The 26,753-nt window shown below is 55.9% G+C and overlaps 1 protein-coding gene across 2 annotated transcripts in view; it reads left to right on the forward strand.

Annotated features, from left to right (window-relative positions):
* The first annotated feature begins 1,372 nt into the window (after positions 1-1,372).
* The window catches only part of SORCS2 (sortilin related VPS10 domain containing receptor 2), a 489,434-nt gene continuing 464,053 nt past the window's right edge, over positions 1,373-26,753 (forward strand). For both annotated transcript variants that reach the window (XM_042251675.2, XM_027971238.3), the window contains exon 1: positions 1,373-1,840. In XM_042251675.2, the coding sequence (XP_042107609.1) occupies positions 1,373-1,840 (468 nt within the window). The remainder of the gene's footprint in view (positions 1,841-26,753) is intronic.

Below are 26,753 nucleotides of genomic sequence, written 5' to 3' on the forward strand. Positions count from 1 at the left end.
AGACTCTGACAGATTGGGAATTTACACTGTGGAGGGGCGAGGGCATACTTCAAGATAGGAGATGGCAGTGTAGATATCTAGCCAGCCCCCTGCCCTGCACCCCAGCGCTGCACACAGGGCAAGCCCAGTCCCTTATTGGGCATGAATTCCGGCTGAACCTGGGTGAGTCCACAGAAGAGAGGGTACTGGGTGGTTGAGCTCTTTGGGGGCCAGCGGGAAGCCCCGCTATCTTTCCCGAATGTTGGAGGCTTTGCTGCTCTGCCCTGTTAGGCTCTCTCTGTGAGCGTTCTCTCGTTCTCTTTCTGAAGCAGAGACCCATCTGGGAGGAGAGTGTGATGAGGACACTAAGCCTGAGGATTTCTAACGGAGGGCCCACTGCGGAGAGGGATGGGGGCAGGGTGGACCCTGGCCTGGCAGAGGAAGCAAAGCTGACTCTTACGTTGAATTCTGTCTAAAGCAGGTTCGTGACCTTGGGTGGGGGCTTCCATGCTCTGAGCCTCTCTCCCCACTCTGCTCGGTGGCCTGCCAGGCTTGGAATGGGACCTTGCCTGCACCCTCTTCTCGCCCAGGTGTCTGTGCTTACATTCAGGGCTGCCCCCTTGGTGGCCCCCGCGGTTGGGACATAAAGTCACTGTCTGCAAGTCCTGAAACCTAAGCCACAGGCATGGCTGCAGGAATAGGTAGTCTGGAAGCTGCCTTAGGGTTTTCAAAGTATCCCCCCTCCCCAGGCCACCCCAGCTTCTCAAGGTCTCCTCCTCATCCTCAAGGTGCTGGGTTCGGTTTCACCCACTGCTGCTCCTTCAGAGGCCCCTGTAAGAGACCACCTTTCTACTTATGATCTGGCTTCATCCTGTCTCCCTGGGGTGATTTCGTCCATGATCGCGTCCACTTGGGGGTGACAGACCACTCAGCTGCTGAACCAGGCACCTGGCTGTGTTCACGCGGTTATCCCCAGTGCCTGGCACTTGGCTCTTCCAGAGTAGGTGCTCAGTAAATACAGGAAGAAAGGACCAGAGGAAGGGCGGAGGGCAGGAGGCGGGGAGGAGGAGGAAAAGAGCAAGGCTTGAGGACAGAGGGCTGTGGCCTGCGGCCCTGGAGGGTGGGGGCGCGCCCCAGGACCTCCGCCGCCGCGGTTGCTGAGCGTCTGGCGCTCGCCCGGGCGGGCGCGCGGCTGGCCGGCAGGTGGCGGTGCGCCCTCGGCTGCGCGGCGGCGGCGGAGCGCCGAGTCCCCTCCTCCCGCCGGCGCCCTCCCCTCGCCGGCTCCTTTCTCTGCGCTCTCGCTCGCGCTCCCCGGCGCCCTCCGCTCTCCCGGCCGCGGTCTCTCTCGCCCGCGCCGCCCCGCCGCCGGCCCCGCCGCCGCCCCTCGGCGACCATGGCGCTCCGGGGATGCCCGCGCGCCCCGAAGGGCCCCGGCCCCACCGCCCGAGCCCCGAGCCCAGGGGCGCCGCCGCCGCCGCCGCGCTCGCGGCCGCTCCTGCTGCTGCTGCTGTTGCTGGCCGCCTGCGGGGCGGCGGGGCGCTCGCCGGAGCCCGGGCGCCTGGGTCCCCGCGCCCGGCTGACCCGGGCGCCGCCGAACCCGCCTGCGGAGCGCGCGCTGCCCGGCGGTGGCGAGGATCGGCAGGCGCGCGACGAGGAGCCCGGTACCCCGGGTCCCGGTCAGGCTCCGGGTCCCGGCGAGGACGGCGCCCCCGCCGCGGGCCAGGGGCGCTGGGCGCGGGCAGCGCCGATGGCCGGAGCCGCTTCGCGGGCGCAAGTCTCGCTCATCAGCACATCGTTCGTGCTCAAGGGGGACGCGACGCACAATCAGGCGATGGTGCACTGGACGGGCGAGAACAGCAGTGTAAGTGACCTCCGCGCGCCCCCGCGGGCCCTGACCCGGACGCCTCGGAGCCTCCACTTCTGGACGGCCCCGCAGCCGCCCCGCTATTCTCGGAGACATGGGGACGGGAGTTACCCCGGCGGCGCCCCTGCTGGCCCTGGGCCACTTGGGAAGAGGTCTCCAGATACGTGAGCACCCTGCCTCACCTCGGGGGACATTTCCACTGATTTCCAGGACCCTGAGCCGTTTCGGGGGCGCCCCCACTGGCCTCCGGACCGCAGGTTGGGGGTGTCTCTGGAGGTTTCGGGACCCCGGCCACCTTGGGGCGCCCCCAGGCCTTTTAAGATCACTCCCAACTCGGTGCTGCGCCTCGATCGCCTTCATGCTCCGCCGGGTCCGCCCAGCGCCGCTTCGGGATTTTTCTGGTTCCAGGACCCTCTCCACCTTGGTCTACCCGGTACCCGCTCTTGGCACTTCCGTGGGCTCCAGGACCTCCGCGGTCAGCCCGGCGTCCGGTTCTGGGGCAGCCCCTCTCCCGGTCCAGAGGACCCGCCGCCGGACGCACCTGGATGTGCGGGGGTCTACTAACGCGGGGAGCTGGGCTCCGCGCCGCGCTTCGGGCCAGCTTCCTGCACTCCCCGCCCTCCCCCACCTTAGCCGCTGCTTTGGCCTGGCTCCAGCTGGAAGTTGGACACCCTTACCCAGCAAAGATACTTCTGTTAGGGTCCTCTGGCGCCTCCTTCCACCAGCCCTGTGGGTCCTACCCGCTCTTCCTCTGGGTGGTGTGTCGGGAGTACGGGGCTAACCCTCACCTTCTTCCCCTGGGTGGGGCTGGGCCGGGGGAAGCACAGCCAGCCGCTGTGTGTGTGGGAGGGGCTGGTTATTGGGAGAGGAGAAGAAAACCCCTCCTCACTCCCTTGCATCCATGTCTGCTCGTTGCCCAGGGGCTGCCCCCAACCCTTCTCCCTGACCACTGCTCTCCAAACTTCTGGAGAGGCAGCATAGGGCCAGGCCCTGTTGTGCATCAGTCCATCGGGAGTGGAGGGGTGGGGGTCCAGGCGCTCCCCCATGCAGGGCAGCAGTGTAGCCTGGGCTGGGTGGTACTGATACTCAGCTCCTGCCTAGCTCCGGGTGCTGGGCGCCCTGGAGGGGGGTGATGGCGGGGGGTAGTGAGCACCCTGGCCGGCAGGTTGGGAGCCTGTTGGTGCAGGGGCAGCGTGGGATGGGCTGCTTGGTCCAGAGCTCAGTGCCGGGCTCTGATCAGTCATGTGTGACCCTTTGCGACCACATGGACTGTAGCCCACCAGGCTCCTCTGTCCATGGGATTCTCCAGGCATGAATGCTTGAGTGGGTTGCCATTTCCTCCTCCAGGGATCTTCCTGGCCTAAGGATCGAGCCTGGGTCTCCTACTTTGCAGATGGTTTCTTTACCATCTGAGCCACCAGGAAAGTGCCTGGAGGTCCAAACCCGCACCCGTCTGGAGAGAGGGATCGGACCCCAGATGTGCAGCCAGGCCCTGCCCTTCCCTCATGCCCGTTTCATTCCTAAACCTTGTCTTGTGTACCCTAAGCTGTACCTTTGGGACTGCAGGGTAAAACCTGGACACCAGTAACTCAAGGAAACAAATAAATATTGACTGTTAAGTCAACTCTGTGGAGCCAGAACATTCAAACCAAGCCTCCCTCTCCCCCTTCTCCCCCCAGCCCCAGGTTCATCCAGCAGCTAATTCATTTTAGCTTCGTGGGGGGTGGCCAGCGGGGGTGAAAGAAGTTAGGGAGAGACACAGAGCGGGGGAGACCAGCCTCCCGGACGGGACCAGCACCTTCAGGACTCACTGAGGGCCAGCCGGCCCACCCCCATTGAGTGCAGAGTTTCCTTGGAAAGACAGGGGGCAGGGCCTGGCAGAGGAGCCCACCTGGCTTTGCTCCTGGGGACAGTGGCTGAGTTGGGTCCTTATGACTTCCCTGGTTGTTGGCAGGTGGATGCCTGCAAGGGGGAGGTTGGGTGTGGGAAGTGGGAAGGGGGTGCTGGTTTCTCTTTAGTAGGGGGCAGGAAGTCCAGATTTGGAGGGGAGCTTTGAGAGATGCCTTGCTCTCCTGGAGCTAGGAAAGGGGGCGGGCAGGGGTGACTGTGCAGAGCCCGCCGTGGCCTGGCAGTTAGTAAGTCACTCAGGAGGCGGAAGCCCATGTACTCTTGGCTGTTAACGTCTGTGGGTGATAAGGCGAGCAGAGCAGCCTGGAGATGCTGACCAGGCGTTTGGCTCAAGCACCTCCCACTTCGCTTGTCAACACCGCCTACTCCCCAACCCCCAGCTCACCCATTCTCTGGAATGGGAGACTGGAGTCCTCTCTGGAAAAGCACATCATTCTTTGGCTTTGGCAGCAGGTGATGCCTGAGTTTCACTTGCCTGGGGAAAACTCAAGAGGAGTGAAAGCTGTAACCAAGCGCCGAGGAAAGCCATTTTTTTTTTTTCTTCCTAGTCTCCGGTTTCTTAGCACTCCGCGCATGCGTTTCGTTATTTTCTCCACTCTCAGAAATGCGCTCCAAGCCCCTCGGGCAGCCACAGGGCCAAGGATTTTAGCCAGGATTCTGCACTTGGATCACCTCCGCTCCTCTGCTCGAAAGCCCCATCTTTGAAAGCGGCAACAGGAAAGAAACTGACTCGAGGCTGATTTGCTGAGTAGAGTCTTTTCAAAATTTCATTTCACTTCGTTTGCGCAGGTATCCGGCCCCAAGGAGCTAGGCTCTGTCCAGGTGCTTCCCGTGAGCAGAGAAAGTGTTTGCTTCACCGTGTCAGGTGTTTTTCCAAGGTAATAGAAAAAGCATTTGCTGGGAGGGGTAGCTGCTTAAAACGGCATTTTAGAGCATCTGCAGAAAGGAATGGCGAATCACAGGATGTGAGCTGGCTCCAGGACAGGCCCCGTGGCTGTAGCGCTGAGAACATATGTGCTTTTTCCTTCCAAAGGCTTGGTTTCTTCCCGCTCCCATGGAGATGCACAAGGGGACTTGCTTGGAAGTTCAGACACTGCCTTTCTGTCTGCCGTTTAGCCATAGAAATGAATTGTTAGGTGTGAAATGAATGTTTCATTGCAACCAACCGGTGTTACCTTTGATGCTTCCAGACGGGGTGGTGCACAGAGGCTCCAGGTTGTGAGTCTCGCTAGCTACCCTCAGAGGTAGAGGGGTGATTTGGAGGCAAATATAACAAGAATGAAGGCTTCCCAGGTGGCTCAGACAGTCAAGAATCCACCTGCAATGCAGGAGACCCGGGTTACATCCCTGGGTGGGGAAGATCCCCTGGGAAATGTGAATGGCAACCTACTCCAGTATTCTTGCCTGGAGAATTCCATGGGCAGAGGCGAGAGCCTGGAGAACTAAAATCCATGGGGTTGCAAAGAGTCGGACACGACTGAGCAACTCACACACACACACACACACACACGACAGGATGCAGGTCTCTGCCTCCAGGCTCAGGGTTTGATGCTACCCCAATGGGATGGTGCTGTGCCCTGTCCCAATTTTCCTGCTTCTGGGAAATCCCACGTTATATATTTAAGTGCAGCTCTTCTGCAAGCCTTTCTTTAGGGCAGTGAAACTGTAGCTTTGATACGTTAATGGACTGGAATGTGAGCTTCCTGAAGCCAGGCCCAGTTTGCTTGGCTTTGTTACTGCTGGGCCATGAATTGGCCTGCCCTGCCCCCTCCCTTTTCTGCTTCTGCTCTGTGTCGTGTTTGCAGGGTTGGGTTGGAGATGTCTAGGGGAGCAGAGATAATTCTGCCCTGACTATCCCTGCTCTCTACTGGGGGATCTTTGGGAACCTAACATTTGTGCATGTTTTATACCCAGAGACACAGAGCTCCGAATCAGAGCATGGCACTTCTGAAGGTGTGAAATGGGTCACACCTGACACACCTGTCAGAGGTCAAGTTCCTTCAGGGCAGTTGTGTTAGCCTCCTAGGGCCACCACAGCAAAGAGCCGCAGGCCGGATGGCTCAGACAGCAGGGCTTCTCTCCGGGTTTTGGAGGCTGGTCATCCAAGGGCTTCCCTTGTGGCTCAGCTGGTAAAGAATCTGCCTGCAATGCGGGAGATCTGGGTTCAATCCCTGGGTTGGGAAAATCCCCTGGAGAAGGGAACGGCTGCCCACTTCAGTATACTGGCCTGGAGAAATCCTTGGACCGCATAGTCCATGGGGGTTGGAAAGAGTTGGACACGCCTGAGCAACTTTCACTTTCAATGGAGATCAAGGGGGCAGCAGGGTTGGTACCTCCCAAGGCCTCTCCCTCTGGCTTCTCGATGGCCCTCTTTGTGTTGTTCAGTCGCTCAGTCGTGTCTGACTCTTTGCGACCCCATGGACTGCAGCATGCCAGCCTTCCCTGTCCATCACCAACTCCCGGAGCTTGCTCAAACTCATGTCCATTGAGTTGGTGATGCCGTCCAACCATCTCATCCTCTGTCGTCCCCTTCTTCTCCTGCCCTCAATCTTTCTCAGCATCAGGGTCTTTTCCAGTGAGTCGGCTCTTCGCATCAGGTGGCCAAAGTATTGGAGCTTCAGCTTCGGTCCTTCCAGTGTTGATTTTCTTTAGGACTGGCCATCTTTGGGTCTGCGTCCTAATCTCTCCCTACAAGTACACCAGTCATATGGAGTCAGGGCCCACTCCAGTGGCTTCATTTTAAGTCGTGTTAGTCACTCAGTCGTGTCTGACTCTTTGTGACCCCACAGACTGTAGCCCATCAGGCTCCTCTGTCCATGGGATTCTCCAGGCAAGAATACTGGAGTGGGTTGCCATTCCCTTCTTCAGAGGATCTTCTCGAACTAGGAATTGAACCTGAGTCTCCTGCATTGCAGGTAGATTCTTTACCATCTGAGCCATGAAGGAAGCCCCATTTTACCTTAATCCCCTCTTTAAAGAACTTATCTCCAAATATAGTCACATCCTGAGGTCCTGGTGGTTAGGAGCTAAACATATGATTTGTGAGGGAGGGGCACACTTTAACTCATAACAGTTGGGAAGGGGCCTCATTTACTTTTGTGTCCCTTGAGCTTCATGCAGGGGAGCTCAGAGTAGTCCTGTGGGGAAAGAAGGGATGGACATGCACAGTTAAGATATGGGGGCTGAGCACCATCTTCCCCAGTGGGGAAATCAGGGAAGACTGCCTGGAAGAGTCGCTGTCAAGGTGAACTTACAGGTTGAGTGGGAGGGGGCACATGGGAGATGGAGAGGGGCATTCTGGGGGAGAGGCTACTTGAGCAAGATCTGCGGGGAGGGGATGTGAAGGCACGCTATGTGCCATCTAAGGAGACAATGAGCACATTGTGCATGAAGAGAAACCAGAGGAAAGAAGTCTGAAAACAAAAAACTGCTTGAAGTCACCTCCTAATGGGTCCCAAACATGAGGCCCAAGGGCCCAGCGTGGCAGTGTGGGTTATAGGTGCTTGAGCATCAGCTTGCCTGGGTTTGCAGCAGCCCTGCCCCTTTCTGGCTCTGAGGTTTGGGGTGGATGGACTGAGCTCTCGAGGCCTCGGTGTCTTAGATCTGGGGGAAGTGACGGCTCGAAGGTCTGTCTGCAGTACCGGGTCGTCCGTGTAAAGTGCTCCGACAGGGCGCGGCCTGAAGCAGGGACTCGGGGAGTGACTGCGGGGGCTGGGCCGAGTTTCAGCCACCACCCCGGAGGCATTGTGCAGGGTGGGCTTGGGGAGACCCTGTACAGAGGCTCAGGGAGGAGGCTGCTACGGTGCTGAGACCTGGTCCAGGCCCTGGAGGGGGCAGAGGGAGGGGAGAGTGGGTCTGAGAGCAGGCTCGGGTGGGGATGGACAGGGCGTGGCTGCCCGCTTCAGCTCCAGCTTCCCTGTCCCCCCTGCAGGCTTCTGTCTTTCCTAGAGTGGCACTGGCCTCCCGGCTCATGGCCAGCCTTCAATGTCCAGAGGACCATAAGGGCCTTCATGGAAAGCCCTTCAGGTTCTTGAATGTATCTGGTGACAAAGCTGATTTGTAGCCTGGTGTCTGATGATGGGGGCTTCGTGGTGACAGCTGTGGTCCACCCTTGTGGGCGGGCTTTGTGGCTCCAGGACTTTCCATTTAAGTCTATAGAACCCTCTGTGAGATATTTCGGAATTCCAGGCCACCAGAGTGCCGGCCTGCAGCATTGTGGGGTGGGGACTGGATTGAAGAGAGAGGTTTCGTTCACGGTGGCTGAGCTGTGGCTGGTCTCTGCTTGGCCGGTGGGCATCTTCCCAGATGCAGGGTGGCTTTGCTATCTCACAGCCTTCACCAAGGGCAGCCAGTGGCCACCTCGACACAGACAAAAGCAGACAGAGGTCGAGGGACGTGGTGACCAGCACTGAGTGGCTGTCACATTTGCTGTCAGGAAGCCAGCTGTGCCAGCCTTGGCCTGGTGGCGGGACCAAAAATGATGAGAGTGAGGGCAGCCGGTGCTGTGAGGCAGATGGTGGTCAGTGGACTCATGGGTGGCCGGGTCTAGGAGAATCTTGGCATGCAAGCTGGCAGTGTGGTAGTTGGGGGGTGCCTGTCTTGGACGCAGGACCACCTGGGGTCTTTGGCATTCTTCTGTGCCTGGAGAACTTACTCGAAGTTTGAGAGTCCCAGGTGAGAAGAGACCTCACGTTAGCCTTCAAAGCAGCTGCTTTCTAAGAGGGTCTGTTAGGACTCAGAGAATGAACTTATGGTTGCTGGGGGGGGGGGGGGGGGGGGGGGGGGAGGGTGGAGGGAGGAGATAGCTAGGGAGCTGGGGATCGACATGTCTGCTCGGCTATATTAAAGGTGGATAACTAACAGGGACCTACTAGACAGCACAGGGAGCTCTGCTCAATGTGATGTGGCCCCTGAACAGGAGGGCAGTTTGGGGGAGAGTGGATACATGCGTATATGAAGCTGAGTCATTCTTCTGTGCCCTTGCAACTGTCACGGCATGTGAATTGGCTAGATTCCAATATAAAATAAAAAGTTAAAAAGAAGAGGCTCTGTTAGGTGCTGGGGTGCAGTGATGAGCAAAATCAGTCACGACTCCTGTCCTAGTGGGACACTGGGACTGGACAGCGATTTATTACAGAATTCTCATGCCCTAAGGATCTATGCTCAGGAGGTCACTGAGGACTTCCTGGAGGAGGTGGTGCTCGAGCAGCTCTGAAGGTGGGTAGAGTCACCATCACTGGGGCTGAGGAGGAGGTTGGGAGGGTGAGAGGGTGCAGGCTGATGGTGAGGTACAGAGTCCTGGAAAAGCCTGGTGCACCAGGCAGAGAAAGAACAGGTCTGTCAATCAGGAAGCTTGGCTCAAAGGCACAAAAACAGCTCTGTTAATAAGGTTCCTGGACACATTGCACAAATCTACTTTTACTTTAATGAAGTGGCTATTTAATTTGTAGTTGCATGAGGGTTCCTGAGAGTGTTTTAAGGAGATCATAAATTAGCTTCATTCTTCTGCACGCCCCTTCAGATTAGAAGGCAGTCCAGCGCTTGGTAGGCCTCCTTTAGAGTTACAGTTGTTTTAACATTTGGTTTTAGCATAATTGGTCAGAGGCAGGCTCAGCCCCCCGAGGATGACACCGGGGAGTGTGGGGCTGGAGCCATGAGATCACGTGCCGGCAACACGCCAGGCACCCCCACGGCAATCCCCCAGTTCAGGAGGACCCGGAGTGGGAGCTTGTAAACTGCCTTCTGTTTGGTGGGGGGGCTTCCTCATTTTTCTTTTCTTAGCATCCGGAGAGTGAGTTATTTACAGATGCTTCCCAGTGGCCCGTTTCGCCCTTGCCCTACTAATTCCCGAGTTGGCACGGGTGCTTTATGGAGCCAGGGGCAATGCTGGTGAGCCTTGAAGCCAGCTGCCTCTGCAGCCCTGTTCCTGGCCAGCCCGGGCCCAGGCTTGGGAGCTCAGGAATCAGGGGGAGCCCTGGCTGTTGCGGTCACGGTGAGGTCTCCATCCCCGGGTCTGGAAGGTGAAGCCCACCTGGGGGGTCTATCCCCAGCCTGCTCGTGCTGTGGGAATCCTCAGAAAGCCTCATCCTCGGTGTGAGCGTGGATGCAGGGCACAGAAGTGCCATGAAAACGCACCTGTGGCTCTTCCGGGAGTGCCCAGTGAATGGCGGGCAAGGTGAATGCCCCACGCCGCCTCACGCGGGCTCCCAGGGTGCGACCACCCCTGACCCGCACTCCGTGGGTTGTAAAACACAGACCCGTTTAACCCATTCCCAGCCCCCCAGGAGCTGGTGATGACGGATGGACAGCCCTCAGAGGGTAGCAGGGAAACCCTTCCTGCTGCAGCTCCGGGATTCCAGGATACACAGCTTTGTATCTTCTGTATCCCAATTAAGCTCTGTTTATTGTTTTAAACATGTAATGGGAATCCTGGAATGGGAGCTCTCACTGGAGAAGTGGGGGAATAAAAAAAGAGAGAGAGAGAATGAAAACTCTGCTGTTCTTTTGAGGTGGAAAAGGTGCTTCTTAATTTTGCATCTCTGCAGCAGTCAGTTTCTGCATTCGTCCAGAAAATTATGATCATTTAATTAATTTCTTTTCACACCAGCTCGAAGATCTTAAAGTAACAGCACCCTCCTTCCTTCGTGATTTTCTTGCAAAAGCCGATCATTCCCTTCAATGCCGAGCTCGTCTTGACTCCAACAGGGCACATCTCTTGCACGATGCCATGTCCTAATGCTCGGAGATAAATTAAGTTCAAATTAAAGGAAGAAAAGAGCCAGGCTGAGTGTGGCTGCTTCTATTCGAATGACTTTTAATTCAGAAAGGGTTCTTTATGAGTGTCTATGCCGCGTGTATTTCTGAGGCATCAGAGATACCATCTCCCGGGCCTTAGCTGGAGAGGCGGCATTTAGGATGGCCTCCATACTTCTGCTTCGGAGGTAATTCTATCTTAGAATAACAATTTCTCATCATTTACATATTGCCTCTGATTAGTAATCATGAAGTTAATAATCACGGCCCCCTTTTATGTGCCCGTGGCTGTGCCAAGCACATCACAAGCATCATCTCATTTACTTCTGCAAACAGTCATAAGAAGTGGATACAACTATTGCCTCATTTTACAGGCAAGGAAAGCACGGTTCGCAGCCTCCAGGGGACTTGCCCAGAGTCACAGAGCTAATACAGGCCCCAGAGGTGATTTCACTCTTCACTCTTGAACCTGAGCTCTCCTTTTTAGGTCAAAAAATTTATTTATGCTTTTTTTCTTCTCTATTGTTTCTCAGCGGTGGTTCACTTCAGTTCAGTTGCTCAGTCGTGTCCAACTCTTTGTGACTCCATGGACTGCAGCATGCCAGGCCTCCCTGTCCATCACCAACTCCCGGAGTTTACTCAAACTCATGTCCATTGAGTTGGTGATGCCATCCAACCATCTCATCCTCTGTCGTCCCCTTCTTCTCCTGCCCTCAATCTTTCCCAGCATCAGGGTCTTTTCCATTGAGTCAGCTCTTTGCATCACGTGGCCAAAGTATTGGAGCTTCAACTTTAGCATCAGTCCTTCCAATGAATATTCAGGACTGATTTCCTTTAGGATGGATTGGTTGGATCTCCTTGCAGTCCAAGGGGCTCTCAAGAGTCTTCTTCAACAGCATAGTTCAAAAGCATCAATTCTTCAGTGCTCAGCTTTCTTTATGGTACAACTCTCACCTCCATACATGACTACTGGAAAAACCATAGTTTTGACTAGACGGACCTTTGTTGGCAGTGGTGGTAAATTACAGATAACTTAGAATTTACCCTCCGAACCGTTTTTAAGTGGACATTCAGCGGCATGAAGTCCATTCACATGGCTGTGCGCCCATCCCCACCGTCGTCTCCAGAACTTTGTCATCTTCCCAAACTGAAACTCCATCCCCAAGAAACAGCAACCCCCGTCCGTTCCCACCTCCCGCTATGTCTGGAAACCAGCATTCTGCTTCTGTCTGTGAGTCTGTTTATTCTAAGGGCCTTGTATAAGCGGAGGCATGCACTGTGTATCCTTTTTGTATCTGGCCTGTTTCACCTGATGTACTGTCCTGAAGGGTCACCTGTGCTGTAGGACGCATTAGAGTGCCCTTCTTTTTCAAGGCTGAATCATAGTCCACTGTGTGGATGGACCACACTTGCCTACCTGTTCATCTATCCATGGACACTTGGCTGCTCCCACCTCTGGGCTATTGGGAACAATGCTGCTATGGACACGGGGGTATAAACGGCTGTTGAGACTCCCGTTTTCACTTCTTCCGGGTATGTACCTGGAAGTAGGATTGCTGGGTCCTATGGTAATTTTGTGTTAGTTTTTGGCTTGAGCCTGTGGTCTGACGCAGCAGATGTCACTCCTGCGTCTGCCTTGAGCTTTGCCTGCTTGTCAAGCCTGCAATCCCTAAAGAAACCCGCGGCCTGTGCCGTCACAGTGCTCAGGGCCACCCTGTACCTGGGATCACACGGCGGGAGGCGGCAGTGCTCCTGTTTCTGCTTTCCTCCCACAACCCCCATCCTGCCCTTTGACACCCGAGGGGTGGGGGCTGTTACCTGGAGCCCAGGAGATCCAGATCTGTCTCCTGGGAAAGTCAGGAGTAGGCTGGCAGGCCAGGGGCGGGGGTGGGAGGTGGGTGGCCCAGAGGAGTGTGGCTGGGAGCTGCCGCCTCCCTACGGTTAACCTTTTGCATTTCAAGTTCACAAGCGCTTCACTTCCTCCCTTTCCCCCTTAGGCCCTTTCCCTATGGACTACCTCACTGACTAGCTAAATAATTCAATTTTCACTCCATAAAAATAAAGCACTCAATAACAAAATCTTATGTTTTTCTCAATTTATTCCCATCGGAACAACTTAACCCCATCCAACCTGATGTTCTATCACTTGACCATAGAGGGGCTTTAGGGTTTTTATCCATCCCTGCAGCCGCTCTTCATCTGTGATTGGAGGGAGCTGAGGGGCTGGCCAGGGACGCACACGAAGGGGCTTCCCAGCTCCGAGGACCGCCCCTGCTTCCTGGCACAGGCATCCTCAGCTCTCGGTGTGTCATAGACTCCCCCACAGAACTTTCTCAGAATGTGGGTTTTATAACCAGCGCAACATTCAAATAGAGAGGACTGAAAGGAAATACGTTCTGTGGCCATAAAGTCACCAACATATTAAAACTAACTTCCTTTAGTCACACATCGATGAGAGTTAGCAGCAAGTGTGATAACTCCTACAACTTTGACGTTGTGGTGAGCGTTAATGATATTTCTCGGTCAGCAGCACCTGTCTACACGCCCTGGGAAGCACCTGTGGTTGGTGACAAAGTCCCAGGTGCCAATGACACCCTTGTGACTTGTTGCCTGCTTCATGCTGAGAGAAGTGCCCAACTGCAGCTGGAGTTGATGAACATAGAGAGGTCATTGCCGGGACTTCCCTGGCAGGTCCAGTGGCTAAAACTCCTCACGACCAGGGCAGGGGGCCTGGGTTTAAGTCCTGGTCGGGGAACTAGATCCTGCATGCCACACCTAAGACCTGCTGCAGCCAATAAAATAAATATTGAAAATAATATTCAGTTCAGTTCAGTTCAGTTCAGTTGCTCAGTCGTGTCCGACTCTTTGCGACCCCGTGAATCACAGCATGCCAGGCCTCCCTGTCCATCACCATCTCCCGGAGTTCACTCAAACTCATGTCCATTGAGTCGGTGATACCATCCAGCCATCTTGTCCTCTGTCATCCCCTTTTCCTCCTGCCCCCAACCCCCCAGCATCATTCTTTTCCAATGAGTGAACTCTTTGCATGAGGTGGCCAAAGTACTGGAGCTTCAGCTTTAGCATCATTGCTTCCAAAGAACACCCAGGGATGATCTCCTTTAGAATGGACTGGTTGGATCTCCTTGCAGTCCAAGGGACTCTCAAGAGTCTTCTCCAACACCACAGTTCAAAAGCATCAATTCTTCAGTGCTCAGCTTTCTTCACAGTCCAACTCTCACATCCATACAACCACTGGAAAAACCATAGCCTTGACTAGACGGACCTTTGTTGGCAAAGTAATGTCTCTGCTTTTCAATATGCTGTCTAGGTTGGTCATAATTTTCCTTCCAAGGAGTAAGTGTCTTTAAAATAATATTAAGAGGTCATTATTTCTCCATCCCAGTTCATGGGTCCCTGGATCCTGTGATCCTGGAACTGGCGGTGGGGGAATCACAGGGGAGTAGAAGTGAAGGTAATGCCAGGTATGGGCTGCCCTTGTAGCTCAGTCAGTAAAGAATCTGCCTGCAGTGCAAGAGACCCAGGTTCAATCCCTGGGTTGGGAAGATCCCCTGGAGAAGGAAATGGCAACCCCCTCCAATATCCTTGACTGGAAAATCTAATGGAGAGAGGAGCCTGGTGGGCTGCAGTCCACGGGGTCGCAAAGAGTCAGGCAGGCCTGAGCAACTAACACTTACTTAGGGCGTGGCTGGTGGGAAAGAGAGGACAGACGGACCCCGTGGAAATTTTTCCCCACCCCCCCAACCCCAGCTCCTGGACCTAGTGTCCTGTGTCCCCCAGGCCCCAGCCCTTCCCTTGGTCCTCACCAGCTGCTCAGGGTGTGGACTCCAGGAGGGCAGGGCTTCAGTCTGTCTGTTCTCTGCTGTCCACCAGTGCCTGGTGCTTAGCAGATGCTCAGTAAATGACACCATGAGGAGGCTAGGAGGAGCTCGCTGGTCCTGAAGCGTGGCCAGCTGGGAGGCCTGGCCCGCCTTCTCCCCTGTTGAGTGTCTGGGCATGACCGCACGGCCGGTGAGTGACGGAGCTGGCCTCCCTGGCCAACTGCCTGCCCCTCACGAGACCTCTGAAGCTCTGCAAAGCCTTAGTTGATCTCAGCCTGTGTGCAGCAAGGGTCCTGAGCCTTCCCGGTGGAGATGAGCTCTTTGGGGGGGCAGATGGAGAGACGGGACGAGGCAGAAGGAGACGATCCAGAACCTTCGATTGGCAGCAGTGGCCAGGCAGCCAGGTCATGGCGCCTCTGCCCTCTGGCTGGGGTGGGTCAGCTGAGAGCCAGGGCACTCAGCAAGGAGACAGCAGCAGTCTCCAGTTCAGCTGGGGCTTCTCTGGGTCCGAGTGTCGTACATTCACGTAAAACAGAACCCAGCACCTGGCAGGTGGTTGGCTCAGCTTTTCAACAGAAATAAGTGACTTCAGGGGACAGGCTTTAAACATGGAGGAGCTTTCCTGGAGGGGCGGCGTGTGGGACTTGGAAGGTCGACCCTGATGGGTGTCTTTCAACAAGTGTCTTCGTGGGGTCACTTGTTCATTCGTTTATCTGGGCTAAACGTTTCCTCCAGGCCAAGCTCACAAGCGGAAACATCACTTTGCCAACAAAGGTCCGTCTTGTCAAGGCTATGGTTTTTCCATTAGTCATGGATGGATGTGAGAGTTGGACTATAAAGAAAGCTGAGCACCGAAGAGTTGATGCTTTTGAACTGTGGTGTTGGAGAAGACTCTTGAGAGTCCCTTGGACTGCAAGGAGATCCAACCAGTCCATTCTAAAGGAGATCAGTCTTGGGTGTTCATTGGAAGGACTGATGCTGAAGCTAAAACTCCAATACTTTAGCCACCTGATGCGAAGAGCTGACTCATTGGAAAAGACCCTGATGCTGGGAAAGATTGAGGGCGGGAGGAGAAGGGGATGACAGAGGAGGAGATGGTTGGGTGGCATCACCGACTCAATGGACATGAGTTTGGGTAAACTCCAGGAGTTGGCGATGGACAGGGAGGCCTGGCATGCTGTAGCCCATGGGGTCGCAAAGAGTCGGACACGACTGAGGGACTGAACTGAACTGAAGCTCACAAGGATAGCCAGGTTCTGATGTCATCCCTGGGGAGGGAGGGAACCCCTGAAAATTTGCCTACGTCTTTTCTTCCAAGTTGCATCAGCAGGTCATCTTTTAAGAGGTTGAGAAGGTGTCACCTCTGGAGGCTGTGGCTATGTGCTTGCACCCTCCCTTTACACCAGCACCCCTGGGGGTTGAGGGGGTGCTTGGAGCTCACCCCAGCATCTGGCCAGGGCTGTGCTAATGTGCTGGGGGTGGCATCCACCAGGAGTTTGATGTGGTTCCATTGTTGTCCCATTTCCTGAGGGGCTTGCTGGAACCAAGCAAAGTCCAGCAATGTCGGCTCTGAGAGCCCACTTTTAAAGGGAGTATTTCTCCTTGACGTCTGGTTTCTGGTAAATTTCCTGATGTGAATTATGGCCTGAAATGCTCATCTCCTAAGGTCCGATCAGACTTTCTTTTTATCTCACCAAACAGAGGCTCGGCAGCCACAGGGAAACCTGAAATCCGTAGCCTTCTGGGGAGGGGGGTCTAGTGGGAGGGGTGCTTTGGGACGCACTTTTCCAGCATCTCTCCCCCCACCACACTGCTGGCCCCAGGGAGGGGAGCTGGGCCTGTGGTCACCAGTGCCCTCCTGACGAGGAGCCTGCCAGACGGGCCCTGGACACTGGGGTGACCTCGCCTTACGCTGCCTGGCCAGCACCCCCACCTCACCCTTCCGGGATGTGCAGGTCTGGCTGACTTTGCTGCTGGCCACCTTAACCTCTGACCTGGGAGAAGGATGGGGGTGGGGGGACTGTCCACGTAGCACGTGGGGGCAGGAAGTGGACGGCCCTCTGTTCCAGGGGTTCGTGAGAGTCCTGCTTTCAGGAGTGTTTCCAAGCGGCACTGCCCACTGGAGTGATGAGGAATTATCACCGAGGGTGGGGGGTCTGGGTGGGATGGGATGGGAGGCGGGGCTGTGGCCCAGGCGCCTGTCGCATGATGGGGTCCCAGCCCTGCCTGTCCTGAGGCACCGCGTGCAGGGCCTGGGCCCCTCAATAGTGAAGGATGAGAGACTTCGAGTCTGTCTGTCCCCTGTCTGCCTCGGTTGGGGCCCTACCAGGCCTCACGGCTGGGCTTACCTCTCTGCCTGTCTCAGGGTCCCTGGGCTCCCAGGGGACTGTGGGGGGTATGACATCTCTATTCCCTTAGATGAGCTGGTGGCCGAGCCTGGGTCTGGGTGTCCTCAGCGTGAGAAGGGGCTCGTGGAGCTGCCTGTCTCCCCTGCCCTGGCTTGAAAGTGGCGGAGCCTGGAGGGTGGCCCCATCTGCCACCTGGCTCCCCTCCTATCCCAGGAAGAGGGTCTGAGGACCCACCGCCACTTGACCTGCAACGCGAGAGGCGTTTCGGGAAGGAGGAGGGGGTGGTGGGCAGCCAGCTGCCAGCACCTCGATGCCCACCGGGCTCTTCCTGAAGCTCCTGCTATCCTCAGAAGGTGCTGACATTTATAGCAGAGCTGAGTGGGGGCCACAGACTCACTGTCCAAGACATCTCATGGGTCTGCCTTGCTTTCCTAAGTCGGTAGATTCTGACTTTCGGTCTTAACCCTCCTGATGGGAACGTAGCTTCCCCCAGTGCCTTCCCTGGAGAAACCTGGGAGGGCTTCCCAGAGGTGGTGGTGGGGTGAAGGAGGGTGAGGGGAGGGTCGGAGGGCATCGAGGTGGTGGCAACAGCAGGGCTGTAGTGTGGTGAGTCTGGGAACCGAGGGTGGGCTGGGAGAAGGGAGAACCAGGAGGGAGCATCCCCAGGAGGAGCCAGGCAGTGAGACTGGACAGTCACCGCCCTAACATTTGTCACGGGGCCTTTTGAAGGGCATGGATCGTCCGCCTGAGACTCCACCAAGTGCATGCAGGCCCCTGGCTCATTAACAGGGAAGTGGGTGTGACGCTGGGCGGGTAGCTAAGAGTCTGTCCACTAATCCTTGAGGTGAGGTGAAGTCGCTCAGTCGTGTCCGCCTGTGTAACCCCATGGACTGTAACCTACTAGGCTTCTCCATCCATGGGATTCTCCAGGCAAGAATACTGGAGTGAATTGCCATTTCCTTCTCCAGGGGATCTTCCTGACCCAGGGATTGAACCCGGGTCTCCCGCATTGGAGGCAGACGCTTTAACCTCTGAGCCACCAGGGAAGCCCTCCCTCTTATTCTTGCTCCACCTGGAAGAAAATACAATGGCCATTTTCCATAGTAGTGCAGGAGCCTGGTGGGCTGCCATCTATGGGGTCGCGCAGAGTCGGACACGACTGAAGCGATTTAGCAGCAGCAGCAGCAGCAGCAGCAGCAGCAGCAGCAGGTCTGTGAAGAATGGCACCTGGTGTCCGTTTCTGCCTAATTCTGTCAAGAACGTGCCCAGCCGGATGTGTGTGCAAATCTCTTCTGAGCCCTGCATCCCCGTGGGCGCCTGACGGACTTCCTGTCCACCCCCCACCCACCCCCCGCAACCCCGTGTTGGGGGAGGAATTCCTGCAGGAAGGAAGACAAGGGGCAGAGTGCAGGGGGCCCAGGATGAGGGCTGGCTCCCGTCCCTGGGCGCTCCAGGGTCTGCCTCTCCTCCCAGCCCCGGACAGCCAGTGCTGGTCACACCCCGTCTCCCCACCTGGTGTGTCTGGGCCGACTGGTGAGATCCTCCTGGTTGGGCCGAGGGTTCCTGGAGGGCGAGGGTGTGTGCTCGCGCTTCCTGCTGTCCCCATGGCTCCTGCAACTCTTTGTGCAGAAGCGGGTGTGTTAAGCAAGATTCTTGGTCACAAGTCACAGAAACCCAAACCCAGCTTGCCTGAGCGAAGAAATGGGCTTGTCAGCCCCCAGGTCCTAAATGTCAAGGGTGCTGGCTTCAGGCGTGGCGGGCTCCAGGGGCCCCGGGTGTGGCCTCTCGGCCTCTGTCCCCCGGCCTCTGTCTCTGCGCTCTCTGTCCTTGTGTGCTGGCCCCATCTCCGACAGCCCATCTGGTCATGGTTCCCTGAGCACCCGAGGCTGAAGAACGCTGCCTCCCACCAGGGCTTCCCAACAGAAGTCCAGACAGGGACCTGCTGGCTGGCACGGGGAACGTGTCACCCTGAACCCATCATCTTGGCCAGTTCAGTTCAGTTCAGTTGCTCAGTTGTGTCCGACTCTTTCCGACCTCACGGACTGCAGCACGCCAGGCTTCCCTGTCCATTACCAACTCCTGGAGCTTGCTCAAACTCATGTCCATTGAGTCAGTGATGCCATCCAACCATCTCATCCTCTGTCATCCCCTTCTCCTCCCACCTTCAATCTTTCCCAGCATCAGGGTCTTTTCTAATGAGTTAGCTCTTCCCATCAGATGGCCAAAGTACTGGGGCTTCAGCTTCAGCATCAGTCCTTCCAGTGAACATTCAGGACTGAAATGCTGATTGCCAGATGAAGTGCTGATTGCCAGGCCAGGGCGCTGACCCTGGACTCCTCCCCTCTTCGCCCCCACCCTAAAGAGGAGACTGAACACATAGTTCTGGGTGGGACCATGCAGAGGGCTCTGTGGTGAGTGACGGAGTCCAGCCGCAAGCAGCCCGGAGCCCCTGCCAGCATATCACTGACCGCTCAGCCTCCCACACTGGGAGAACTCCTGTGGCCGTCCATGACGGCCCCCCACCACCCCCCACGGGGCCCTGCACTCCCAGACGGGTCAGTCGAGGGCTGCGTGATTTCCACATGGTCAAAGCCAGCACTGCCCCTCACTTCTGCTTTTGACAGCATGCTGAGTGGTGAGGCCCCCCAGCCTGTCTGCAGGGCCCCCCCTGGATCTGCAGGGAGTCACGCCCCCATGCACCAAGCTCAGAGTAGAGGAGGGCCCTGACTGGGTGGCCCTCCCTGCCTCTCACTGGCGTGGCGGCTCCTTCGAGGTGGCCTGGGCTGTCTGTTGGTCATTACACACGCAGTGGGCCACTGGTGCTTTGTGGGGACTGTCTGGGGTGAAGTGCAGGGGGGCAGCTGATGTCACTCCAGTAGGAGTGGGCGTTTCCTGGGACACCCGAGGCTTTGCACCCTGGATGTGGACCGTCCCGGTTAGGGCTGGAGGCAGCCCTCTTGGGTCGTGTTATGGGTGGAAGGCAGGGCTGGGACGGTGTGGTCACCCTAGCCTGGGGCTAGGGGTGGGGTCCATGCTCCCCCCTATTCTGCCCCCATGTTGCCAAAATCTCAACCCGAAGAAGCCCAGAGCCCCTGAGTTAAACCAGGGAAGACCGGTGTTGTCAGGCATCTTAGAGCCTCTTGGCCTTGTGTTCCAGATGAGAAAACTGAGGTGCTAGGAAGTCAGTGGTTTGAACAGAGTCCAGAGCTGCGGGAGGTAGAGCAGAGCTAGACCAGGTCTGCAGGGTCCCAGGCCTGGGCCCTTTCCAGATGGTGATCCAGAGGGCCTGGGGGGGGCGGCGCCGGAAAGGCTCTTGGACGCCCGAGCCCACCCTGGCTGAGTCTCCGGGCTTGGGGCCATTGCAGCAACCTTCCTGGGCTTTTATTTCACGTCTCTCCCCTGAGCTACAGAGTTCCCCATGGGGAGTGAAATGTGGGCAGGGCTGAGATTCCTTCTGCCAGGAAGTCGGCTACGAATCTTTGTTTTGGTGTCTTTGCCTCCAGTCTCCAGCCCGGGATGTCTGACAGGAGTCGTAGGAGAAGGTGAATCACAGATGGGTCTTGTCTTCGAGAAGGAAGCCAGCCTGCGCTCACGGCTTCTTCTGCCAAAAGGACAGCTGTTGGGTGGGAAGGCTCTGGGGGTGCAGAATCATTCAGCAGACACCACGTGGGCACCTACTGTGTGCAGGCTGGCTGCCCAGGAGGAGTCCAGGGTGGACTCAGAGGTCTCAGCATCTCCAGGGTGCTCGGAGGTCACCGAGTCCCAGCTGGGGATCTTTCCAGGGATGGGAGGCTCACCCCTTTCCTGAGACAGCACATTCCAGGGTGTCTGGTCTCGCTGAGAGCAGCTGAGGTCAGCACCGAGTCAAAGGCGCCTGAGAAGGTGATGCTAAAGAAAGCAGGGCGTGTTGTCTGGATGGACCTGAAGGGGACCTATCTTGGCTGGTGGGGTTTCTGGGCTGTGAATTTGTCCAACTCAGGAGCCTCGCGGAAAGCAGGGCAGGGACTTCCCAGGTGGTCCAGTGGCTAAGACTCTGTGCTCCTAATGCAGGGGGCCCCGGGTTCAATCCCTGGTCAGGGAGCTAGATCCCATGTACTGAAACTAAGACCGAGCACCGCCAAATAAATAAATATATTTTTTTTAAAAGAGGAAAGTAGGGTGATGCCCAGCACTGCTGAATGACCCCAGTCTTGCCTCCACGTGACGGCATACATTAGCCGAAGGTGAGACCAGGTGGCCTTGTCTCTGTGAATGGTGAGCGCTGGCCCCAAGTGGAAGCCCAGCCCTGGACTGGTCCGCCTGGGGCCAGCAGTGCTGGGCAGAGGGGTGGGGGCTGCCGCCGCTCTCCCAGGGCCATGTGTGCGTGCTCTGGTTCCTTCCTGGCTGCTGTAACACGCGACCCAAGCTCGGTGGCTGAGAACAGCACGATGTATTTTCTTACGGTTCTGGAGGTCAGACGTCCAGACTTGTTCTCTCCGGGCTGGAGTCCAGGCGTGGGCAGAGCTGTTCCCTCCTGGGCCTCCCCCGCCCTCCCCCTGCCGGGAGAATCCTTCCCCGCTCCTGCAGCTTCTGGAGGCGCCCGCGTTCCTTGGCTTGCGGCCCTTCCTTGCATGACCGCAATCACTGGGCTGCCGCCACTTCTCAGCCTCCTCGCCGACTCCACCCCACAGTCCTCAGCTCCGGGTCCCCAGACCCCGTGGGCTCTGCCTCCATGCCCACGTCCCCTTGCGCTGGGTCAAATCTCTCTCTGCCTCCCCCTTTCGAGGGCCCGTGTGTGTATGCTGGGCCCACGTGGACGGTTCAGGATCATGTCCCCGTCTCAAGACCCCTCATCATGGCTGCAGGATGCCTCACAAGGTCATGCAGGTGGCGGCTCTAGGCATAACGATGTGGGCATCTTTGAGGACTGGTGTCAGCCTGCCAGCCCTCTCTCTCGCCGGCCTCGCCCTGGCTTTACACGGCGGCTGCCGCGGACTGTCCTCTGGCCGCTCCTGCACTTCAGTCTTGGTCTCTGTACCTCCAACCCCTTCTGTCTGGTCTGGAACCTTCCAGCCTGGGCTCCTGACCGCTGGCCTCCTCTGCTTTGCCCCTACCATCGCCCATACTGGAGACCATAATGTTCTGCCCCCGGTCGTCTCCCTGGGACACTGGCGCCCCTGCTTAGGGCCCGAGGACCCTGTGGCCTTACAGGTGCCAGAGCCGTTGGGCATAGCTGCTCTCAGTGAATGTGGAAGGACCAGGTGAGTGGAAGTGTCTGTAGTGAGCTGCAGATAAATGAAAGCTGTTTTTAAAGGGCATTTAACCGACGTGCGTGGCACTTGGCCTCTTGTGTCCAAATCCTTCTGTCTGTTGGACCTGCTTGAGGGTCCATGGAACAGACAGCCCCTGTCCTAAGCCCGGGTCTGTGTGCTTTTACTGAAGACGAACGCTTTTAAGTCTCTTGGAGGTAAAATTTGGCCAACTTGTTTTGGCCGTGGTATCTGGCTTATAGGGTCTTAGTTCCCCAACCAGGGAACCGGTGCCCTCGGCAGTGAAAGCTTGGAGTCCTAACCTCTGGGCAGCCAGGGAAGTGCTATGAGCAACTCCGAATGATAACAAATCGCAAATACTGAACGTTTATGAATGGAAGGCAGATGCCCCGGGGTGGGCGGAAGGGAGCGGCCCCCAAACCCACGACAGAAATGCCCAAGGCCTGTGACTTCTCTCAGGTTACTTATTTAGTTTTGTGGGTGAGTGCGTGCGTGACAGGGCTTCCCAGGTGGCACCAGTGATACAGAACCCGCTTGCCAATGCAGGAGACGTAAGAGACGCAGGCTTGATCCCTGGGTCGGGAAGATCTCCTGGAGGAGGGCGTGGCACCCCACTCCAGTATTCTTGCCTGGAGAATCCCCTGGGCAGGGGAGCCTGGCGGGCTGCAGTCCACAGGGTCTCAAAGAGCCGGACACGACTGCGCGAGTGAGCACACACACACTCGTGTGCGACAACAGCGCACAAACGGGCGAAACGGAGAAGCAGCCGGTGGTTTGGATAAGCAGGAGAGGAAGCCTTGAGGGGGTGACTGGTGAGCACCTTCCCCTGGGAGGCTGGGGTCTTGAATAGAGGCTCGGGTTTTAGGATGGTGATGGCTGGGGGTCTGGGGGAAGGCTGAGAGCCCTGGAGAGGGGAGCTAAGCCAGGCCGGGTCACATCGCCCGTGGGGAATAAGGTCCCAGGCCTGCGCCTCCTGCTGATTAGCTGTGACCTTGGGTGGACCATCACACGCATAGTGTGGGACTCTCTCCACAGACCAGCGGATGGCCAGGGTGGGCTGAGCCGCTGGACCGGCCAGGAGTCAGGGGCCAGCCCCCTGCAGAAGCAGAAGTTCACCTTTGGAGCTTTGTGAGCTGTCAGACTTGGCTGAAGTAGAGGATTGGGTTAAACAGCGGGAGAAACCCAAGCAAGGAGATTCTGTGTTGCTAACTGCACTTGGCCGGCTCACCTCCCATTCGGCCGGGTGTCACCTCCTATTTGCGCTGCATAAATGGATTCTAATAGCTTTCTTCTCTATCACTCAAAGAATGGCCTTGGTAGCCAAGAAGGAAATTAGTTTCAGGTGAAAGCCTATTTTTGCCATGGTGAAGACCAAACTGTTAATTACCTAGAAATCACATGAAAATTTTTAGCCCCCCAAAGTTTTTTCTTGGGTTCAACTTTTTGTAGATACTCATTATAGATACTGGCTTCAGCACACTGAAATAATTCCTCTCTCAAGAGATTAAAGACATGTAAAACGCTATGCCTTGTTAAACACAGTGCATATTCTTTTTCTCTATTTCTGCTCGGCATATGGGGTGGAAATAGGAGACTGGGGAATTTAAAAATGACTTGATACCTTTTCTGTATTTAACTCATGGTGGATTCCATACTCTGTGTATGTTTTCACTGAAGCTGGTGGGAATTGATGGCAAGGGTCTAGAAGGCCACCCTTTAATGTTCTGTTGACAGATCCTCGTGGGACTGTCGTGCCTCATTTCTAATACGTATCCATCCAGCCGTGTTCACATGCAGAGGACTGCCATGGGGCTTCCCAGAGCTCTTGACGTCAAATCCAGACTCCTTGCCTGGCCTCCACTCGCCCTGCCCTCTGCCCTCTGCAGAGCTGTGTTCTTCCAGCTTCTGGACATGTCAGGCCCTCCCCACATTATTGCCCGAGTCCCTGTGATTCCCTCTGCCTGGAATGTATGTTGGCTCCATCTCATTTTGAGGATCTTTGCAGTGAAGATTTCCCATCAGTCTCCTTAAACTTGTATTTCTAGTCTCCACCTGTTTCTTTAATTACACCAGGCAACCCGTATTTGGTTTATCTTTTTGTCTGCCTGTTTAGCTGTTTCTCCATCTCCATCAGAAATTGTCATTTCCTGACTACAGAGATGGTTTTAGATTTTGGGGCCACGTTGAGGTTGAGATGATGCATGGGACAGCTGGGTGCTAAAGCCCTGCAGGTCTGGGAGTCCCTAACTTGCCCTATGGTATCTGTAGCCCCGGCAGCTCCCCCAGGGAGCCTGGTTTAGTGGATCTGGGCAGAAGCCTGGCACCTGGATGGTTCTAATCTGCAGCTGTCCTGAGCTAGGAACTTGAAGGAAATGCACGAGGCCTTGCAGGGCAGATGGGACCCCAACTCAGCCCCTCGGGGGCCACCACGAAGCCTCAGAGCCCTGCCTCCCTGTCCGTGTGAAAGTTGAGGAGTGTTTGGCTCACTTGGTGGAAGAAGCCGATTTGTGGAATAGATTTGAGTACTAGTTCCATGAAAAGCATTCATAGCATTTAAACAGTACCCAGTGCTGGCCACCCAGCCCAGCTGGCTTAGTGTCCCCAGGGCTGGGCTGAGGCTGCAGATTGCGAGCCTGGCTTTGTCATCAAGCCCTGGCTTGGCTGCAGGCCTGATGTGGGGAGGATGCTCTGGAGTGAGGAGGCCAGCTCCATGGTTTTTTCCCAGCTCCTGAAGCAGAGACCGAGGCTCGGGGATGACAAGGCCCAGGGCCACGCTCCTGCTCTGTGGTATGTATTGGTGCTGGCGTGACCTCCCATTGCTGGAGGGTGCAGTGTTGGAACAGGTTTCACTCTGCACCCTAAGTTAAAGCTTGGTGCATAGTAGGACCTCAGGGAATAATTGGAGTGTAGAGATACATGGATGCGGGAGAGGCAGAAGGAGAGGGAAGGGCTGGTTTTCCTAATTCCTGGGCTTCCCTGGTGGCTCAGACGGTAAAGCGTCTGCAATGAGGGAGACCCGGGTTCGATCCCTGGGTTGGGAAGATCCCCTGGAGAAGGAAATGGCAACCCACTCCAGTACTCTTGCCTGGAAAATTCCATGGATAGAGGAGCCTTGTAGACTACATTCCACGGGACAGCAGAGTTGAACACGACTGAGCAACTTCACTGGTTCACTGGTTCAAACCCGTGAGGGGCGTGGGTGGGTCCCAGGCAAGCCAAGATGTTGGTGCCCCCTTCAAACCGATTTTCTGAAAATATCCACTCAGTGTTCACTTCGGTGAGGGTGGGATCGATTCAAGCAAGGACCAGGGCTGCAGCCTGACTCGGGGCGAGGTGCCTTATGCCAGCGGTCCCCAACCTTTTTGGCACCAGGGACTGATTTCGTGGTAGACAGTTTTTCCACGGACCAGGGGTCAAGGAATGGTTTCAGGATGATTAGAGCATATTCCCATTTATTGCGCAGTTTATCTCTATTATTATTGCATCAGTTCTGCCTCTGATCACCAGGCATTAGATCCCAGAGGTTGGGGACCCCTGCCCTATGCTGGGTCCAGCACTTGGGGTGGTCTTCCTGGGCTGGTGCTCAGAGGCAGCTGTTTTCAGTCCTTCTCCAGGTGCTTGCTGGGTCCTGTGCAGTGGGCAGGAATTCAGGGGCTGAGCTTATGTGAAACTTTCAAGAAATGATTTCAGCAGTCTTCACATTTAGTTTGTTTCCATGTTGCTATAGGAAGTAAATGATTAATTAAGCGGCACCCACACAGCTTCTTAAAAAAGGAATGATTTTCCCAAACAAAGCAATGTTCCACTGATTTGTCAGAGAGAGGAAAGAAGGCTTTAATAAGCAGGATGCTGTTTAATAAATCATAATTACTTACGTGGGCAAATGCGCCAGCTCACGGAGGCGCCCAATTAGACATCTAATCACATTGACTTTCTCCTTTGTGCTGGCATGCTAACTGCCCACCCCTAGGGTTGACCAGATGTCCCTGGGTTCTGATGGGCAAATAGTATCACCTTCTTTCCTTTCTGTTTTTCCCCGGGTTGCTGAAGTGATGTCCTTGAAGGCTTCTTTCCAAACTGGTGTGCATCAGACTCTCCTGGGGGGCACTTGTGATAAAGACATATCACTTAGATGTCCCGAGTGGGAGTGGCTTTCATGGAGCTTGTGTTTTAGCAGGAGGAAGGACACAGAACCAAAAACTAGTGAAGTATGTTCCGATGGTGGTAAACGCCACGGGGAAAATCAAACTGATAATGATCTGCAGGGGGCAGGGCGGTCATGGATGGCTTAGGAGCCTGCATGCAGGGGGTCTGAACTGGGAATGGGCTTGGCAGGCTTGAGGGACAGACAGAAGGGTGGTGCCTCATGACTCAGCAGTCTTATCCCTTAAATATACACGCATGTGTTCGGTTGCTTTTTTTGATTTCTTTTGAACTGTGATGTTGGAGAAGACTCTTGAGAGTCCCTTGGACTGCAAGGAGATCCAACCAGTCCATCCTAAAGGAAATCAGTCCTGAATATTCACTGGAAGGACTGATGCTGAAGCTGAAACTCCAATACTTTGGCCACCTGATGTGAAGAACTGACTTGTTGAAAAAGACCCTGATGCTGGGAAAGATTGAAGGTGGGAGGAGAAGGAGATGACAGAGGATGAGATGGTTGGATGGCATCACTGACTCAATGGACATGAGTTTGAGCAAGCTCCAGGAGTTGGTGATGGACAGGGAAGCCTGTCGTGATGCAGTCCATGACTTGCAAAGAGTCAGACACAACTGAATTGAACTGAATAATCAAGAGAAGTAAAAACCTGTG

The sequence above is a fragment of the Ovis aries genome, chromosome 6 (genome assembly GCF_016772045.2).
Source record: "Ovis aries strain OAR_USU_Benz2616 breed Rambouillet chromosome 6, ARS-UI_Ramb_v3.0, whole genome shotgun sequence".
NCBI classification, from domain to species: domain Eukaryota; kingdom Metazoa; phylum Chordata; class Mammalia; order Artiodactyla; family Bovidae; genus Ovis; species Ovis aries.